The 14,551-nt window shown below is 44.8% G+C and overlaps 2 protein-coding genes across 10 annotated transcripts in view; one reads left to right on the forward strand and one right to left on the reverse strand.

Annotated features, from left to right (window-relative positions):
• The first annotated feature begins 130 nt into the window (after window positions 1-130).
• Window positions 131-10,411, forward strand: mtfr1 (mitochondrial fission regulator 1). 2 transcript variants are annotated; one of them, XM_032551301.1, is made up of 8 exons: window positions 131-226; window positions 913-1,018; window positions 2,205-2,303; window positions 7,388-7,521; window positions 7,993-8,228; window positions 8,357-8,594; window positions 8,683-8,869; window positions 9,411-10,411. In XM_032551301.1, exons 2-8 carry the CDS (start codon window positions 983-985, stop codon window positions 9,456-9,458), a joined length of 978 nt encoding a protein of 325 aa, XP_032407192.1. In that variant the 5' UTR covers window positions 131-226; window positions 913-982; the 3' UTR covers window positions 9,459-10,411. The 2 variants fall into 2 exon arrangements, with proteins under 2 accessions (XP_032407192.1, XP_032407193.1); XM_032551302.1 differs by lacking the exon at window positions 131-226 and adding an exon at window positions 271-543.
• Window positions 10,412-11,368: 957 nt separating this feature from the next.
• Window positions 11,369-14,551, reverse strand: part of pde7a (phosphodiesterase 7A) — a 31,159-nt gene continuing 27,976 nt past the window's right edge. For all 8 annotated transcript variants that reach the window (XM_032551293.1, XM_032551292.1, XM_032551297.1 and 5 more), the window contains 4 exons: window positions 14,366-14,510; window positions 14,163-14,259; window positions 13,965-14,045; window positions 11,369-13,217 (listed from right to left, as the gene is read on the reverse strand). In XM_032551293.1, coding sequence (XP_032407184.1) covers window positions 13,006-13,217; window positions 13,965-14,045; window positions 14,163-14,259; window positions 14,366-14,510 — 535 coding nt within the window. In that variant the 3' untranslated portion in view covers window positions 11,369-13,005. The remainder of the gene's footprint in view (window positions 13,218-13,964; window positions 14,046-14,162; window positions 14,260-14,365; window positions 14,511-14,551) is intronic.

Consider the following 14,551-nt stretch of genomic DNA (forward strand, 5'->3'; position numbering starts at 1 on the left):
TGGAAGTAATTTAGTCCATCTCACGGTAAAGTAGGAGGATGGGCTAGTACTGATTGGTGAAGTGGTTAGTTACTCAACACAAACAACCAATCCGTGCTCTGTAAATCCAATAATCGAATTGGTTAAAAAACTCAATCCTAAAGTTCTTCCCACATTATTTATCCTTGTGCACTACATGCTCCTCGTCGTGTGTGGAAGGTGCCTAAACTAGCGATAGCGGCTTTCAGTAAGTTTAACTTTTATGCAGCTGATTTTCGGCTACATATGTAGCGGTAAAAATTAATTAGTCAATAACACTCCCACGTTTAACTTAATTAAGACTTAAGCTTAAATCTTGAGAAGCGTAAAGTTTGGATTAGCCAACAACCGCTGCTATCGTTAGCATTAGTTAGCATCGTGACCCGCTAATCGAAGGTCTGGGAAATCCAGCTAACTAAAGAATAATGTCATTAAAAGAATGGCCACCCGCTGTCGTCCACTTTGAACCGGCGTACTTTTGTTCATTTTAAAGTGGCCAAATATCGAAACAAACGTCGGTGTAAGGTAACTTTCACTATGTAGCTTTGCCCTGCGTGTTTATTTCCACGGTTACAGTTAAGGATAGACAAGGTTACATTGGGAAATTTTGATACGTTCTAAGAAATGAGAAAATTGAGAAACGAACACAAGCATTGCTATCAGAAGTATGTTTGCTGTACTTTCTTTGTTGGACCTCTTTTTTCCTTTCACAGTTTTCACGGCTTGCACCACTTCTTGGAAGGATTCATAAAGAAATTCTTTTTTTGGATCAAAATTTACTTTAATGATGACATTGGAGGACAAAGCCAACATCATAGCAAGGGTTGGCATAGAGTATATTGCATAAAGCATTTTCAGTTTGTTTATTCTGTTTTTTTTTTTTGTCTCTTCCAGCTCCTCTTTCTGTGGATCATGCTGATCTGGAGACATGTTCCCTATGTATTTTTGAAACTGATCAACAGAAATGAGTAAAGAACATGCAAAGATTGAAATGGACCTGGTGGGTGACTACTTTATTGTTTTTTTTGGGAGGGGGAGAGGTTTAGTGCTGTACAATATGTGAAATTGCAATATCGAGATTCTTAACATCTCAATCACTGAGGCCTGATCTCTACAGCACAGGACAAAGATTTGGAAGCAAGATTAAATTCATATTGTCATCAATATACTTTGTTCAAAATAACACTTGGAAAAAAACCCCCTGCTTATCAGAATTCATTAGCATAGTATTTCCTTCAAATTTATTCAAAGAAATTGCCTCTGGTTTTAACGTCATGGCAGAGATGCAGTATTCAAACTTCTGTTACTTTTGCACTTGAGAAATGACTTTTACTGCTCTTCTCGCTGCTATTAATGTTGTTAATGTGTAGTCTAATGATTTGGTAACATGAAAGTATATCTAGAGGTAAACCAGTGCCAGTCAAGAGTTTGATTTACACAGTGAATGGATATCAAAATCCACAGATGTCATACTTGGGCCTGTCACAAAAACACATTTTGTAGGACGTTACTGCAATAAATTATAATGTTGTTGTTTCAAACCATTGTCAGGTAATATGGTAATAGAATAATAGTGCAAGAAGAAGTTCTCAAATGTCAACAAAATAAGGAACATTTTATCAATGGAACTGGAAGACATTTTAAACATCCAAAATAAATAAACAAAACAGAAAGAAATGGGCTAGTTCAGACCAAAAGCACCAGACTGAAGACTTTTGTCATCCAGTGTTCAGTAGAAAGAAAAAGAGTAAAACAATAAATCATTCAAATGTAAATTATCATGCTGATAAACGATAATTGATCTATTGTGACAGGCCTAATCATGCTCTTTTTTATGATTATTATTATTATTGTATTGTAAACAGAAATTGGAAATTGCTTCCAAATGTTTGGCTGATTTTGCAGATCTTGTGGCCAGAGATGTGGAAAGCTCAGGGAGTGTGGTGGGAACATTGTGATTATAGTGGTGAGAAAAATTTGACACCAATCAACATTGTCATTGTTTCAGCAGCAGCTCTACGTTTTATTCATATCCAAACCAGGAACTACCACCCTGTTTGTTTCAATGAACATGTAAAGTGCCTTTTGACGTCAGATTGGTGGGAATAGTTATCTTGTGTCCCCTAAGAGAACAGGAGTCCCTGTAACAGACATGTTGATGCTTGCATTTTATTTTCCCCTTCTAGGCTTTTGGTTCAGGAAAGTCTTACGGTTCTTCCAGAAGCTTGGTAAGGAGAATCGCGTCCAGTCTTCCCATTAAGCCATGCCCCCGGGTTCATTTTCAGGTAAGGTGCTGCAACGGCCTTTTTATTTTTATCCAAATCTAACATTTCTGTGGGGCTTTGAAGTTTTCTTTCAAGTTGTTAATGGCTGCTTCAGCCATGTTTTTCACCGTTTTTCCATCCATTTCTCCAAACTAATGTCAAACTAGTACCAACAAAGCTCACACCCTCATTGGTGTTTGTTTTTCTTTCTTTTCTTTTTTTTCTTCTTTGGCTGTTTTCACTTATGAACTATAAACAGAGCGTCACTGAACTCATGATCACTGGTAAAATGAATTCTCATTTTACCAGTGAGAATTCTGACTGTTTGGATACAAGACTTTGGCGATTTGATTGACATCTGATTTCCTTTCCTCCTCCATGGGCTGCCACCTTATCGTGGTGGAGGGGTTTGAGTGTCCCAATGATCCTAGGAGCTATGCTGTCTGGGGCTTCATGCCCCTGGTAGGGTCACCCAAGGCAGACAGGTCCTAGGTGAGGGACCAGACAAAGAGCAGCCCGAAGACCCCAATGATGAAGGAAAACCTTGGACTTGGTGTTCCCTCGCCCGGACGCGGGTCACCGGGGCCCCACTCTGGAGCTAGGCCTGGAGGGGGGGCACGATGGCGAGCGTCTGGTGGCCGGGCTTTTACCCATGGAGCCCGGCCGGGCTCAGCCCGAGGAGGAAACATGGGCCCCCCCTCCCATGGGCCCACCACCCGTGGGAGGGGCCAAAGGGGTCGGGTGCAGTGTGGGATGGGTGGCAGCAGAGGGAGGGGACCCTGGCGGTCCGATCCTCGGTTGCAGAAACTGGCTCTTGGGACGTGGAATGTCACCTCTCTGGTGGGGAAGGAGCCGGAGCTAGTGCGTGAGGTCGAGAGGTTCCGGCTAGAAATAGTCGGTCTCACCTCGACGCACGGCTCTGGTTCTGGAACCAGTCTCCTTGAGAGGGGCTGGACATACTTCCACTCTGGAGTTGCCCAAGGTGAGAGGCGTCGGGCAGGAGTGGGCATACTTGTTGCTCCCCATCTCGGCGCCTGTACGTTGGGGTTTACCCCGGTGAACGAGAGGGTAGCATCCCTCCGCCTACGGGTGGGGGGACGGGTTCTGACTGTCGTTTGTGCTTACGGGCCGAACGACAGTTCAGATTACCCACCCTTTTTGGAGTCCTTAGAGGGGGTACTGGAGAGTGCTCCTCCTGGGGACTCCCTTGTTCTGCTGGGGGACTTCAACGCTCACGTGGGCAATGACAGTGAGACCTGGAGGGGCGTGGTTGGGAGGAACGGCCCCCCCGACCTGAACTCGAGCGGTGTTCTGTTGCTGGACTTCTGTGCTCGCCATGGATTGTCCATAACGAACACCATGTTCAAGCATAAGGGTGTCCATATGTGCACTTGGCACCAGGACACCCTAGGCCGCAGTTCGATGATCGACTTTGTCATCGTTTCATCGGATCTGCGGCCGTATGTCTTGGACACTCGGGTGAAAAGAGGTGCGGAGCTGTCCACTGACCACTACCTGGTGGTGAGTTGGCTCCGGTGGTGGGGGCGAAAGCCGGTCAGACCTGGCAGGCCCAAACGTGTTGTGAGGGTCTGCTGGGAACGTCTGGCGGAATCCCCTGTGAGACGGAGCTTTAACTCCCATCTCCGGCAAAACTTCGAACACGTCCCGGGGGAGGTGGGGGACATGGAGTCTGAGTGGACCATGTTCCGTGCCTCCATTGTCGAGGCGGCCGATCGGAGCTGTGGCCGCAAGGTTGTCGGTGCCTGTCGCGGCGGCAACCCTCGAACCCGCTGGTGGACACCTTCGGTGAGGGATGCCGTCAGGCTGAAGAAGGAGTCCTATCGGGCCTTTTTGGCCTGTGGGACTCCGGAAGCAGCTGATGGGTACCGGCGGGCGAAGCGGCATGCGGCTCGGGCGGTTGCTGAGGCAAAAACTCGGGCGTGGGAGGAGTTTGGAGAGGCCATGGAGAAAGACTTCCGTACGGCTTCGAGGCGATTCTGGTCCACCATCCGGCGTCTCAGGGGGGGGAAGCGGTGCAGCACCAACACTGTTTATAGTGGGGATGGTGTGCTGCTGACTTCTACTCGGGACGTTGTGGGCCGGTGGGCAGAGTACTTCGAAGACCTCCTCAATCCCACCAACATGCCTTCCACTGAGGAAGCGGAGCCCGGGGACTCTGGGTTGGGCTCTCCAATCTCTGGGGGCGAGGTCGCCGAGGTGGTTAAAAAGCTCCTCGGTGGCAGGGCCCCGGGGGTGGATGAGATCCGCCCGGAGTTCCTTAAGGCTCTGGATGTTGTAGGGTTGTGTTGGTTGACGCGACTCTGCAATATCGCATGGACATCGGGGGCAGTTCCCCTGGATTGGCAGACTGGGGTGGTGGTCCCCCTGTTCAAAAAGGGGGACCGGAGGGTGTGCTCCAATTATAGAGGGGTCACACTCTTAAGCCTCCCTGGCAAGGTCTATTCAGGGGTCCTGGAGAGGAGGGTCCGTCGGATAGTCGAACCTCGGATTCAGGAAGAGCAGTGTGGTTTTCGTCCTGGTCGTGGAACACTGGACCAGCTCTACACCCTCGGCAGGATCCTGGAGGGTGCATGGGAGTTCGCCCAACCAGTCTACATGTGTTTTGTGGACTTGGAGAAGGCGTTCGACCGTGTCCCTCGGGGAGCCCTGTGGGGGGTTCTCCGGGAGTATGGGGTACCGGGCCCTTTGATACGGGCTGTCAGGTCCCTGTATGACCGGTGTCAGAGTCTGGTCCGCATTGCCGGCAGTAAGTCGGGCTCGTTTCCGGTGAGAGTTGGACTCCGCCAGGGCTGCCCTTTGTCACCGATTCTGTTCATCACTTTCATGGACAGAATTTCTAGGCGCAGCCAAGGTGTTGAGGGGATCCGATTTGGTGGCCTTAGGATCTCATCTCTGCTTTTCGCAGACGATGTGGTCCTTTTGGCTTCATCAGATCGTGATCTGCAGCTCTCGCTGGAGCGGTTTGCAGCCGAGTGTGAAGCGGCCGGGATGGGGATCAGTGCCTCCAAATCCGAGGCCATGGTCTTGAGCCGGAAAAGGGTAGAGTGCCTTCTCCGGGTCAGGGGGGGTGTCCTGCCCCAAGTGGAGGAGTTCAAGTATCTCGGGATCTTGTTCACGAATGGGGGAAGAAGGGAGCGGGAGATCGACAGGCGGATTGGCGCAGCGTCTGCTGTCAAGCGGGCGCTGTACCGGTCCGTCGTGGTGAAGAGAGAGCTGAGCCAAAAAGCGAAGCTCTCGATTTACCGGTCGATCTACGTTCCCACCCTCATCTATGGTCATGAGCTTTGGGTCATGACCGAAAGAACGAGATCGCGGATACAAGCGGCCGAAATGGGTTTTCTCCGTAGGGTGGCTGGGCTCTCCCTTAGAGATAGGGTGAGAAGCTCAGTCATCCGGGAGGGACTCAGAGTAGAGCCGCTGCTCCTTCACATCGAGAGGAGCCAGTTGAGGTGGCTTGGGCATCTGGTCAGGATGCCTCCTGGACGCCTCCCTGGTGAGGTGTTCCGGGCACGTCCCACCGGGAGGAGGCCCCGGGGAAGACCCAGGACACGCTGGAGAGACTATGTCTCTCGGCTGGCCTGGGAACGCCTCGGGATTCCCCCGGAAGAGCTAGAAGAAGTGGCCGGGGAGAGGGAAGTCTGGGCCTCCCTTCTGAAGCTGCTACCCCCGCGACCCGACCTCGGATAAGCGGAAGAAGATGGATGGATGGATGGATGATTTCCTTTCATTTCTGCTTTTTCGCTTTTCAAAACTGTGCCCTTTCTCCTTTTTCTCTTCTTTCTGCAGCTGCCCTCCCTTTCTCTGAGGAATGCAGTCTGTCTGCTTTAGGTCAGTCTTGCTCAGCAACCGCCAACAACCTTGAGCTTATTAAAGACTCACTGAGTCACTGATAGTCAGGCTGTAGACCTTCTTCTACACTTTCTCTATTTAACCATATGTACGAGACTGAATAGTACACAAATGGACTAGGTTTTCTAATTCACTAATTTTTTTTTAGGGACACCAAAATAATGGAAACTGAAAATAAATGCGTGTAACATGCCAAATTGTAAAGATTTTATTTATTTATTGAAAAGAAAGCAAGAACATTTTCTCTGTGTATTTGCTACTTTGTTTACGTTTTGTCACTACAAATATCTAACAAATGCATTAAAGGTTGTGGTTCTTATGAGATAAAATATGGAAAAGTTCAAGTGTTGTGAATACTTTTGATATTTGTTTTCTGTATTTGTGATTTAATCCCAGAAGCATGCTTTTAAAAAAGTTCAAGTTTCTCCTCTTGCTCATCACTTCTAATATTTAGTATAATGTTTGAAGCATTTGTGATTTTATTCTTGGGAGTGTGGTAGTATTTTGGTGCGATTTTAATTCTTGCAGCCCAGGATGTATCTGCTAGGCAGTGTGACGTGTTTGTCCACGTCTGGTTGCTCTGATCATTTTGATAATATGATGCGGTGGTACATAAATGTGGTGTACTTTGGAGCACATCACACAATTTTGATGTGACAGGTTATTAAATTAGCGGCACTCTGCGCAGACCTGCTTCATGAAAAGAGGCTGTGCATATTGGAGTATCTGTTTTTAATTTCTGTTGTGAGGCTACAAGGTGTACCCTTTATCTAGTAACTGCTTAAGTTATGTATTATAAGCACTTTTTGAATTTAGAGTCTTTGTTTCTGTTTGTTCTAATCAGTAAAAGAGCATCAGCAACACAGTATTATCTTACAGGCTATTGAACGCCCCCTTCAGATATGCAGAGGTACTGCTTGCCTCACATTTTGCCATTAGAAGGACATGATTCATGGCTTAATGATTCATTAGCGTGATTAAATCTGACATAGCCAGAAAATACGTGTTCTCACGAGAGAAGAAATATGCAAATGTATTGATTACACAGTGAAATGGTGATTTTTTTTTTTTTTTTTTCTTTAGCATTTGGTTTGTTGCCTTTGTGCAGTGTTGGAGTTGCATTGATTTCCAAATACTTCATTTTGTTTTCATTTTCATTTGTCCTAACCATGATTGTATGGATGGTCACTGCTGAAGTTTCCCCCAGTGTTAAACGGTTTTCCTCATCCCTGCAGCTTTACCCATACACTGAGGAGGCTGGAGTTCTCATCAGAGCCAAGAGGCAGACCAACCTGGTCCCCTCCCTCGCTGACGTCGCCCGGATCGAAGGGGATGAAGAGGATGATGAAGGCTACTTTGGCAGATCCAGGTGAAAGCACTGAACAAAAAGTCTTCCTATGTTTGCATATTTCCAGAGACAGGTAGGGAAACATGGTAGAAACGCTGTTTATTTTAGAAAACGCAGAGCACACCATCCCTGAAGTGGAACATGGTAGTGGCAGTGTCATGCTGTGCAGATCTTGAGCAGGGACAGGGAAGCTTATTTGTGAAGACGGATGGAGATAAATATAGGACAATCCTGCAAGAAGACTTCAAGGTTGAAAAAGATTTGCAGGCGCTGTTGTGCCTGCAAATCAAGTGAAATGTTGTGAAAAACCAGTTAGAATTTTTCCTCCACTTCCCAATGTGCACTGCTTCATGTTGGTCCATCTCACACAAGTCTAATAACGTGCATCCTAATTTGTGACAAAATGTGAAAAAGCTGAAGGAGTAAAAAGAAGTTTGTGAAGCTCTGTATTTAAGCGGTGGAACTTCCTGACCTGTGGTCTGGTTGAAGCAGGCCAGGAATCCCACCGGGCTTCATGTTTCGGGCACAGCAGCCTCGTCCTCAGAGGAAACCGGTCGCCCGCCGGCGCTCCCTGCCCCCTCTGCAGGAGGACTCGCCTGACCCGCGTGGACCAACTGCTGCAAACGACGAGGCGATCCAGAAGATCAGCGCGCTGGAGATTGAACTTGCCAAACTCAGAGCGCAGATAGCTCAGATTGTCTTGGCTCAGGAAAAGACGGCGCAGTCGGGTAAAATATTTATTTCTGGCCAATCTGATCATTTATCTTCTACTCTAATTCACTATTGTTTCCACTAGATGGCAGCAGACCTCTCCACGACTTAAAGCTTTTATTCTTTTCTTCCCATTTCACCCCAGCTGTTGTTGCTGGGGCTCCTCCACCTTTTGGCAGCGTCCCTCCTCCTCCGCCACCACCACCGCCTCCTCCTCCTGCACCAGCACTACTGCGAACATTTTCAGCCATCGAGCTGATAAAAGAGAGAAGGGGAAAGAAGAAAGATGAGCATGCCGCTGTGGATTCAAAGCCAGCAGATATCCCCAGCATGCTGGATATCCTGAAGGACATAGACAAAGTTAAGCTGCGGTCGGTCAAAAGGTTCGTCTCACACCTTCAGGCTCAGTTTTCTTGTACCGAGTGTTTTATTCATTGATCCGAAATTGTTTCTTTTTGTAACTTGTTATAGTCGCTTAGACAAAGTTGAAGACAAAACGAAGTCCAACGAGCCGGCCGACCCTGCGGGTCTCATCGCCGAAGCTCTGAAACGCAAGTTCGCCCATCGGTTTCGAAAAAACAGCGGACAAGAAGGAAGCGACAGAGAAGATGTGAACATCGCCGACCCAGAAGCCAAACCTCAAAGTGAAACCCCTCTGGTGAGACGGATAAATTTATCCATCAGATTTCCAACTAGACAAAGAGGATTAGCGCCACTGGGAAGAAAAAAAAATCCGCAAATAAAATTGTTACTTTAATCTCAGAATTCTGACTTTCATTCACAGAATTGCCCCCCCCCCCCCCCCCCAAGATTCATGGCTTTTTTTTCCTCCATATAATTCTGACATTTAACTCAGAATTTTGACTCTGTTAATCTATGTCAAAAATCCAAATAACCAAACGCACTTCGGTGGATGTCAATTATGTTGTTACCATACAAGAATAATTACATAATTTTTTTCCTTGCTGTAGGATTTATAAACCTGCGCTTTAACCACACTGAGAGCCGGTCCCAAATTTATGATGAATTTGATTTTAGCATTACATTTGTCTGATTATGCGTAAACAATTCTTATTCTGAGGGGAAATAAAGTCAGAATTTTTATATTTTTTTCAGTGGCCCTAATCCTCTTCTGTAAGAAGGTGAACATTTTGAAGCTTTGTAGATGAGCAGATTCCTGATCTGTCTTGTCTCCTCAGTTTGGGCAGCACATGCTGAAACCAACTGGAAGGAAAAAGCTGCTTTGACCAGAGGAGCCTGAACTGCTCATCCAGAGAATCTGTAGCTTCTCTCTGCTGACCTGGCTGGACCAATTTTTCCATCATCTCAGTCCAAGGTTATGGATTTTTCTTTTGTTGTTGCACTTTTATAACTTATATCAGCTTTGTATTTTAAACCATGGTTTTCCTGTGAACACAAACACTAGACAACTATTATTATTATTAACCTTATTTTGTAATTATTTGTTTTAACTTGTTGCACATGGAAGAGGAGTGAAGCTGGACAAGCTCATTTAACATGGAGGGGGGGGAAAAAAGCACTTTCAGACATTTGGTGCAGTATTGTTGAAGAACATGTGTAAATTGTAGTTTAATTTGATTGGGAGGAGGTTATTTATATCGCGATCCCGGTAGATGCTGTAGTTTGTTTTTAACAGTGAATGATGCGACAGATTCGTCCGTTATTTGTTTCAAGGTACTCGACCAAATGTGGATTGACATTTGAAAGAATTTTATCTTCTGTCAGGTTCACTAGTTCCAGTAAAATGTGTTTTAGTTTATAGCATTTGTTTTATCTCCTAAAAGCCAAAGACATTCCACTGATCTCCTGCAGGATTCTGCATTTTGTTCCTGTTTTATTAAACTGTGAGGAAAGTTAATGTCTCTTTAAAATTGCTGCTGTAGTTGCATGAGCAGTGTTCAGTAATGGTTATGCTTTCAAGAAAACAATCTTATGTTATGATTACTGTGGTTTAAACTGATGTTTTGAGCTATTGTAAGTCTCTTTATCATTTCACTTCATAGCTGCTTATTTATAAGGGAAGGCAGACAAGTTGTCAGTAATGTTTTTGTTGGTTTTGCAGAAGAGTTCTCCAAGAAACTGTAAATCATTTTAATAAAAGTTGGTCTCTTGACTTTTTGGTGTTGAGTCAACAATCCTTGAAAATGTTTGACCAAGAAATGATTTCCATTGAACAGTTTCTAAGAGGACTAATGAATAATTAACATTTTAATAATTTCTGTGTAGATAATTTCACATATGGGGCCTTGAAAAAGCTACTACCCTATTTATACATTTTCCTGTTTACAACATCAATTTGTATTTCAATAGGATTTTAAAGCTACAATTTAAGTTTGTAGAAGTGGCATAAAAGTGATCAGGGAAATTTCTTAAATATAGAGAAAACCGGCCCATTGGATTCCCTCACTGCATCCAATCTGGCTGAGCTTCAGCTATTCATAATACTTCTGCAACGATTTGTACAAGTGCACCTAGAAGTGACATGGTTGCATGGCAAAATAAGTGCTTATTTTACAACTATTAAATTGAACATAAGTGAAAAGCTGTGCCAATAAAAATAGAGAAATGTTGCATTTCATGAGGCAACATCATGAAAACTGTCCACAGAACCCGTGGAGTTTGGAGGTTCAACTTAACCATTTTTGTCAAGGTGCGATCATATTAAAAATATATTTTAAAGCCAAAAGCAGGTTGCGAAGGTTATCTTCATCTGTAAGATCACTTGTGTTTATTAAACTTGGTAAAATGTCTTTGTTCACAGGACTCTCCTAGCTTGGGAGAAGCTGCAGAATGACTGAAAAATGAGAGAATGAATGCTTCCAAAACAAAACTAAGTCTTTGAGGCCAATTCCATAACATGAAACTAATTTTAGACTACTTGCAATCTTAATCAAATTTTAATCCATTTTGTTCATGGTTTGATTGTTTAACTTTGTAACTGATACTTGCATGTCTTGGCCAAATTTCCCTCGAAAAGAAGTTTTCTAGCCTGGGATCTTGCTGCATAAATAAAGGTTACATAAAACAGCTCAAGTCAGAGTAAGGAAGGATAAAAAACAAAATTGGTTTAAAAAAAAAAGTTGGAGAAGTCTATAAGTACGTCTGTAAGGCAGAAGTATTAAACTGAATACTCATGGAAAATTCATCAACAGGATTTATTATTCAAATCGTAACTGCAACAGGCATGTATCAAAAAGGTCAATACAGCAAAGCCTTTACAAAAATCTGGCTCGACACTGAAGTCTTCCCAAAAATGGCTGTCGCAACAAATTGTAAACAGTTGTATCAACAGTCTTACAGCACTTTACAGCAAAATACAAATCAGCTAAAGTAAGAAAAGCACCTGTTATCGCTCCAAACGTTTCAACACAAACACAACCTGTGCCACTGTACAGAATCAAAACGGACAAACCCAAACAAACAAAAAAAAGGAATGGAATGTTTTTGATGCACTTGACTGGTTCTGTATCCGTACAAAAAGGAAGGGAGAGAAAAAGCTGGAGTTGTTCCTCACAACAGGAAAAAGGGAAAAAAAAGGCGAAGGGGGTCGGACAGTGCATTCAGAAACAAGCACACCATGCACTTGATGGGAACAGGAGTTGGTTTGGTCACTTAGCATAGTTTGTGCATAGTAATAAGGCATCAGTCGAGCAGTCCGTCAGGTTTCATGTGGCCGTGAGAGACATTCTGCGCCGAGGGAGTCTCCTTCGGTTTATCCGAACCAATAGGGGAAAGAAAAAACAAAAAAGAAACAACCCTGCATCATCTGTAGCCACCGCCGTCTCCCCCCCTCATTCGCTGGATAAAATAAAAGACTGGTAAAAACCCTGAGCGAGTGGAGTTGCATGGAGTGACGATCCAGGTGAGATCTGGGAGAGTCCGACCCCTCTCCGGTCGGCGGTGGGACTGGAGCGATGCAGAAACACGGTCGGCGCCTCGCTTCACCAGGAGAGGGTCAGGGAGACGACGTGCGGGAACACACGCCAGCACAGGTGGAGTTAATATGGCATCTGGTTTGTTTTGAATAAAGTTCAGCTCATGGCTTCAACAGTGGGACGACAGTTTAATCGAGTGGTTCGCTTCTTTTCGTATGCCTGTGCTTCGAAGGCAAACTGTGGAGCCGACGGGAGTCGCTTCAGTTCAAAAGGGAAAAAAAGAAAAAAGTACAACAAACATGGAGATGCGTAAACAGTCTCAGAGGCAGCAGAAGGACTGGGCTTGTCACATTTCTTTTTTTTTCTCTCTTTTTTTGGACATGAGGAAGAATCTTCAGTACAAATGCAACACGGCAAACTGAAAAAGTCTCAGGAGGGTCTCCGAATACTCCAGTTGTCCGTCAAAATTTTTATTTATTTTTTAAATTTTTGTTTTCAAATGGCACTTCAAAAATACCAACAAAAAAAAAAAAAAGAAATTAAGTTTTCAGTTTATACTGCTTTCACCTTAACGTTCCACGACAACAAAAAAAGTGGCATATTTAGTCGTTAATGCCTCAAATACAGTCCCCAAATAAATAAAACAAAGCAAATAAGAGAAAATACAGCAGTTGCCAAATGAGGTATCTATGTATTGCTCTATGCCAAAAAAAATTTATTAAATAAATAAAAAGAAAAATCAGTGGTTTATTGTGATGGGAGGCCAAAGCAACAACATATCAACAAGGTGTTCAAATTAGGCTGGGCCAGCGGTGGGAGCTCCACTTGCCCTCAGTGTGTGGATGAGGCCCTGGGGCCAGGGGTCAGGAGGTCAAAGTGAAAGGGCGAACAAGGAGTGTCAGGATTCTCTGCTTCCCTGAGGTATTTCTTTGGAGCGGCTTCCTCCTGCGCTCGTCTCCGTCTCCTCGGAGATGGCGGTTTGCTCCGGTTGCAGGCCGCCCCAGCTGGCCTTGTTCAGCCCCATGTGACCCAACATGGTCTGAGACAGGCGCGTGTCCGAGAACCGGGCCCACTCTCCGAACAGCGGCTCTGCCACGTACGTCATGAAGCCTGGAGGCGGCAGATCAGCAGAGGCTTTAGCTAGGACATTTACGGACCCCCGTCAAGATGTTTATAGACACTCATCATCAGAACGGAAATTAGGCTTTTGAAGATGCATTTGACCTCTCACCTCATGACAGCTGGATGGATTTGAGCAGGTCTTTATTTTATGGGTGAATTATTTTAAATTTACTGTGGATTTTCTCTAATCAACACAAGCATGTAAATAATATGCTTCCAATGTTTCAGACAGAAAGATGTTGACATATTCAGTTAGAATTATACTAGAAGTTTGTAGGTGTCTGCAAAAAGCTTCTTTGCAACTTGCTAAGGCACATTTACCAAATATTCGTAGGGATGGATGCAAATCTTTGAGTCTGTTATAATTTTGACTATACATCAATAAGAGAAAAAAATGCATCATTAAAATCCCCAAATTAATATGACATGCTGGTGACACATTCTAAGGGGTTATCCTGAGCTATTTTTGTCTTTATGTTGCTACTTTTTTCTACTACTTTTAATTATTTGCTGTTCTCTCTCCACTGAAGCTGCATCTAGTCTGGCATTCTGTTTGTCTAATTCCTTCCTGGAGGGGGGGGGGCATCGGCTGAGGTAATGCTGCCAACTACTAAACGTTTTTCTTCTCCTGACATTAACTTTCGGTAAAGTGCCTTAAAATGACATTTGTTGTGGATTGGCGTGACATAAATAAACTTAATTGAATTAAATATCACTCGTATTTACCACCCTTACCTATCTGGATGTTGCCGACGGTGTTCGTCTCTCTGTCACAGAGCGGGCTGACTTGAAGTTTGTGTTTCTTCTCGATGTCTCCTGCATGAGTCAAGCAACAAGTCAAAGTCAAATCATTTATGTGTGAACAGTTTTAGAGTTGGAACAAAGTAAAGCTAAAAGCACAAAGTGGCCAAACACAATGCACGCAACAGATACCCTGTTCAAAGAACTCCTCCGTCACTTTCTCGCTCCACTGTTTGCTCAGCTCCCAGGGTCTGCAGGGGTTACAGATGTCTGCACACTTCAGAGCCATCTGCACAGGAAACGGAAAGAAAAACGGGATAAGAACTCGCCGGTCTGCTGACAGGCTGAGGCCCGATAGTAGAGGGGGTGTGTGTGTGGGGGGGTGTGTATCCAACCTGCAGGACGAAGTGACGATGGCTGGCGTTGCTCAAGCACAGACTCTCCTGGTCCAGGTGGGTGCGAAACCTGGACAGGTAGTCATTCTGTCTGCTGATGTCTGTAGCCAGGATTAAAGAGCCAAGTTCCCTCTCCATGTTCATGCTGTGGTTAAAGAGAGAAACGCGCGATCAGACTCATCTTAG

The sequence above is a fragment of the Xiphophorus hellerii genome, chromosome 21 (genome assembly GCF_003331165.1).
Source record: "Xiphophorus hellerii strain 12219 chromosome 21, Xiphophorus_hellerii-4.1, whole genome shotgun sequence".
Classification (NCBI taxonomy): domain Eukaryota; kingdom Metazoa; phylum Chordata; class Actinopteri; order Cyprinodontiformes; family Poeciliidae; genus Xiphophorus; species Xiphophorus hellerii.